The sequence below is a fragment of the Benincasa hispida genome, chromosome 9 (assembly GCF_027475165.1).
Source record: "Benincasa hispida cultivar pf3 chromosome 9, pf3_genome.v1.1, whole genome shotgun sequence".
Classification (NCBI taxonomy): domain Eukaryota; kingdom Viridiplantae; phylum Streptophyta; class Magnoliopsida; order Cucurbitales; family Cucurbitaceae; genus Benincasa; species Benincasa hispida.
In genome coordinates, this window is record NC_143486.1 from 3,976,746 (window position 1) to 3,982,436 (window position 5,691).

Here is a 5,691-nt window from a genome sequence, read left to right on the forward strand (position 1 = left end):
TTTTCTTGAAAAAAAAAATTAGAATTGAATAAGTGTTAAAATTAGAGTTTTACATTTACATAATAATCAAAATTGTAACTTTGAGGATCCACTTTTTTTTATTTTATAATTAAAATTTGGAGATGTAATTGCAACTACTATCATTTATTGAATTATTTTTTAAGAAAGGTTTAAATTAAGCATCAAATTGAAAATTATGGAAAAAAAAGGGTCTTGGTCATGGTCACAGTTCTTTCCTTGGACTTTTATTCTGGCAATAGCAAAGGAAAAAAATAATAAAAAAAAGAATTTGCTCCAAAAAAACGTGCTTAAAACTCCTCATTTTTTTTATTGCTAAGTAATACTTTTTCAAAGCCACAGACAGAGAGAGAAAGAGATACCAATTCCTTTACCAATTGGAAATGTGAAGAAACTTGACCTGTTATATTCCCCGTCTTCTTCATCTCTGCCGTCTCTGTCCACCGGAGCACGGCGTTTCTCTCGCCGGCAAAACCTTCATTACTCACTTCTTCAATCGTAAGGTTCAGCAACCACCGGGTAGATTTTGGAGCTTCTGATTCATTCTTATTCTTTTTGTTGTTGTTTGTCATGTCGAATCCATCTGACGCTGACGGAGATGGGAGATTTTCCGACCGGCAGCAGCTGGCGAAGCGGCTGGAGAAATCGAATTTTGCTCAGACCTGTAGCCTGTTGAGCCGGTTCTTGAAGGAGAAACGGACTCTCACCAATTTGAGCTCCGATATGGCTCCCAGGAAGAAGCCGAGAGGTATTATTGATTTGGTTATTGTTTGGTTTGAAGGAACAAATTGGTTTCTGTTTTTTTTTTTTTTTTTAAGAATTTTGAAAAACCCTCAGAATTTTTAGATCTTCGCCGAGATAATCGAATTCCACTCCTCTTGAACTTACCCGAGATTTCCCCCTCCCTTTTTCGGGATACGATATAGATGAACTCGAAAAGGCCAAGCCGTCGCCGCCGCCTCCGCCGCCGTCGACCGCGAATACGGACAATTCTTCCGACGCTACACTGCAGCCAAAAGATAACCTGGCGAAGTTCGTCGGATTTCCTTCCTCGGGGTTCTCCAATAACGGCATCAATAAGGGCGAGTTCAGGTGCTTTAGTATCCCCCAACTTTTAGGGCTAATTTCCGTTTTCAATTGAATGAATTTTAAATTTATTAGAAAAGTATCGAAATGAAGAAGAAAATTAGGTTAAATTATATCCCTATAAAACGGAGTTCTAATTTCTGATTAAAATGGAGTTCTAATTTCTGATTATTTTCATGGCGATTGATTTAGGAGACCGGCCACACCGGAGCCTGCAACTGCTCAAATGACCATATTCTACGCCGGAAAAGTTTTGGTGTTCGATGATTTTCCTAACGAAAGGGCTAAGGAGATCATGGCCTTGGCCGATAAAGGAAGCCGCAGCTCCACCTCCGCCACTGCTCCTCCAGCTGCCATCGCCCCCTCCGCGACCGCCGCCCCTAACAGATTCTGTTCTGCTTTGGAAAAACCTAACAGTAATTCTCCCACCGGCGAGCCAAATCTGGTGTCCAAAACTCAAGCTTCGGTGAAGCCGGCACCGGAACAGCAACTGAAACCGCATACGGAAGCAAAAAAATCTTCTGGTAATAACCGCCATGAACATAGAAATTTCAAATATGAATTCTGGTTGATTATCTTGATTTGGTGTTCTTAATTGGATCTGTTTTTTTTTTTTTTTTTTTCCTTTTTCTTTTTTGATCGAGCAGATTTACCCATTGCTAGGAGGGCTTCCCTTCACCGATTTCTTGAGAAGAGAAAAGACAGGTATGTTCTTTTATATATATATATATATTTCCCCCCCTTCTTTTTCCCTCTTTATTTATTGAAATTGAAGAGAGCACTCTGGTTACCATTTTGTCTATTTGTTTCACTAAAATTGTTGTTTAATATTTAGATCCTGATTTGGTTTTCTATTCCCTTTTAGCGAAAATAGTGTTTGGTTGGTTTTCGATATTATGATAAATTTACTATTTTTTATCACTTCATCCTAGATATGATTTATTATACCTATTATCAATCAAGTTTTAAGTAGGATTTACTTGGAACCCTGTTTTCTAGATCCTAAATTACACAAAACACCCTAACTTTCATTTATTTGAAAAATACTCCTATTTTTTCAAAAGTTATTATATTGATTCTTTCATTCATAAATATTTCTATTTATAATATTGTGTTGTTGTTCGAGTTTTCGAGTTATTATCACACGTCATTTTAAATCACGATTTTCGTCTATTTAATGGATTCTCGGAGACTCAAAGATTTGAAACTTTTAAAATAATAGAGGTATATTTTTTTAATCAAATGGAAAAGAGGATGGTGCTTCTTATATTTTAGATTTTAGTCTTTATTTAATAAATCATGTGAATCAGACAGGATTTATTTAAAACTTTTTTTAAAATCTTTGGAACCAAAACTTTTTTTTTTTGGTGTACCTACCAAATTATCCGATTCTTTTTTTTTTCTCTCTATTTTTAATTCTAAGTCATTTTAAATATTTTCTAAGGAATTTGGCCCAAAAGTCTTTCCAGTGGCCAAGTAGAAATTGAAAAAGGACAAGGAAAATCTTACCCAATTCAGGTAACATAGAAGAAGAAGAAAAAATGGAATTCAGTCTATGTGACAAGATTTTAGCCATATAAACATGATGAGAAGTAAAAGATGGTAAAAGTTAAGGGTCAATTTGTAGATGTTTGCCTTGTTACACAGAAATGATTCACTGTAGAGGTTGAAAATGTTTGGTAATTGCTTCTGAAAATGTGTTCCCAAACAATGAAAGTGGAGTTTAAAAGCCAACGAACAATTTTTAACCCAAAGCTGAACATTGAAAATTAGAAAAATACTGTTTTCAAGGTATTGGGAAAAAAAAAAAAAAGAAACAAATAACTCTCCTTCTTTATCCTTGTTTCCCCCCAATAAAATAGCAAATATAAGGATTTTACCATAGGACCATTGCACTTTCAATTTGAGAAATTATCTCCCTTTTCAAATCCCTCATTATTACAAGATTGATAGTATTTCTTTTAATATGTGGGGAGGAATAAACTGAATTTCTAACATGAATGTCGTTAGTGCAAACTTTATATCAATTGAGTTAGATTCGTTTTGACTTAAAGATTGATAGTTGGGTTTGTTTTTGATGTGATCACAACTATTAATCATTATAGGTCGAGAGTTTAATGAATAATTTCTACGTGTTTTCAAGTTTTTTTCTAAAATCATTATAACATTATGAAAGTTCGAGGGGTTAATTATAACCACTATTCTATTCTTAAGGACATAGTTTTATTATTGCCATATTTTTGTTCATGAGATTGATTAAGCAGTGTTGTTTATGATTAGGGCTGTAATAAGAGCACCATACCAAGTGAACCAACAACCTGAGGCTGCTTCTAAAGCAAGTGGAAGCAGCTCAGCCAATGAGCCTGAGCCTGAAGCTGAAGCTGAAGAAGGTTTTCCAAGGCATTTGGATCTCAACTTATGACATGGTTTTGCTTTTACCATAGGTTAATTGTTTTATCTCTCTAAATTTGGTTGCTATTTTGTGTTATATATTACACTTATAGTTCATTAATCTCCCACTCTTCCAACAATTATGCCTTCCTAACAAATATTATCCCAATCATAATATGTATTTTTTTCCCCCCTTAAAGAAATTTTCGATGCAATATGAAAGAATAGTTGACCTTATGCTTAGGTTATGTATGTTTACAGTTCATTTTTTTGATATTAACAAAAGAATATTCGAGATATTATGTTCAAGTAAGTAGACGTGAAACATATAGAATCAAACTTCTTGTCAAATTATATTCTTAATATTTGTTGTTCTTTGATTTCGTAAATGTTTGTGAATTGTAGCTGAGTTTTAGAAATTCTTTCTACATGCTTTTGTAAATTAGTGAGAGCTTTAATGGTATGCTTTTCACATTCAAATAAGCACGTGAGGATTATATTAACTTTTTTACAGAGTGATTAAGAACAAAACATATTTTTCAACCCCAAAAGTTTGCTTTTGAGAGCTTATCTTTTTGTTTACTAGTGAAAAAAAATAAAAGACAAATATAAATGGACAAATATGTCTCGATGAAATAGAAAATTGTTTACCAACCAAACCATAACTTTCAATAATCTACCAAAATTGTTCTTTACTCCTCACCTTTAAACTTTATACTAACATTATTGTATCTATCTTTATCCATCTCTCTGCTTTTCTCACCACTAAATGTGGGGTAGGATTTGGAGCTTTTTCACATGAATAAATCATCATCCCTTTATTTGCATTCAATGAATTAGATGTGGGGAAATAAAAAATACAAAAGAATAAATAAATAAATAAAATATGACGAGTAAGATTAAAAAAAAAAAAGAGAAAATGAATGGATTTTGAACATTTTGTCTAATATTGGTCTTCTCTAGTGTGTGATCTAAAAATACCATAGGGGAGAAAAAACTAGATTGTGCCTGGGTTTATGACAGATTCAATATATTTTAAAGTAGTTTTAAGAGAAACTGCTCTATGTTGATAAATATTAACAAATAATGTTTACTAAAAAGTCGCCTCAATGAAATATATGGCGGGTTATAGGTGATTTTAGACCAAAGAACCAAATTCATAAGCAACCAAACTAGGAAAGGGCTTGCCTCGAGCTAAAACCACATTATGTTTACCCAAATGAGCTTGGAGGAGAGGTTGCTCACCCTTGATGTTGGCCATCGCCCCGATGTTTAGTAAATGAAGCATGCCCAATGCATTCTCAACCCTAATGAATTGAGAATCAACCTAACCCAATTTTTGAAACCCTAATTTGGATGTCCTATGGTCTATAGATACGTCGATATGACTTGAATAGAGTAAGCGTCTCGCTCTCAAATATTGAAACTTCCACTCTCATCATTATTTGACATAAGCAATGTGGTGTGTGACAAATAACACACCAGTATGTAGGTTTGTCTTACTTTATATGGGATTTTTATATGGATGACCCACTTTCAGGGGATCCAATGAAAAAAGTCACCTACTGGAAATCAAACAAAAATTGACCTTTTGCTTGCATCAACCCTATGGGAGTTTACCATTTCGCCCTTGAAATCCACCTGCTAGCCTGCACATTGAGAGGCCACTCGATTCACGATACATGATTACTCATTACACGATGCTCGATAAATGATGACCTTCATTGATGCTCACCACATCATCCTCAATTCACCGTACACGATCTTTGATCACTCGATATACGATCCTCACTCCTCGATGCATGTGCGAGCACATGTTTATTCTATTTTATAATTAATGCAATTGTACGAACATACACAAATTGGGAAAAATTCCTGATAATTCCCACAATCCTTTCCAATCAGTTTAATGAGAAGTGAATTAATTTTCTGTTAACAAAGACAAAACAAAAGGAACACAATACACCATTTGAAAATTACTCCCAAAGAATTGAAACTCATTCACATTCCCTCCAAAAAAGCACACCTGCAATATTGTGAAGAAATCAACAGATAGGAAGCCATTTGGAAAAACTATAGACTATCAATCTTGCACGTCAAGTAAGTAAATGTTTCATGCAAGCTTTTTTTTTTTTTGTTCCTCTCGACATTATGTGAAACATTTAAATGTAGCTAAGAGAGTGAGTGTGTGCGTGT

General features: G+C 34.2%; 1 protein-coding gene across 1 annotated transcript; it reads left to right on the forward strand.

Moving 5' to 3' along the window:
• The first annotated feature begins 274 nt into the window (after positions 1-274).
• On the forward strand, positions 275-3,738 carry LOC120086763 (protein TIFY 10B-like). Its single transcript, XM_039043554.2, has 5 exons — positions 275-766; positions 945-1,110; positions 1,297-1,628; positions 1,752-1,809; positions 3,385-3,738. Exons 1-5 carry the CDS (start codon positions 589-591, stop codon positions 3,524-3,526), a joined length of 876 nt encoding a protein of 291 aa, XP_038899482.1. The 5' UTR covers positions 275-588; the 3' UTR covers positions 3,527-3,738.
• Positions 3,739-5,691: the final 1,953 nt, after the last annotated feature.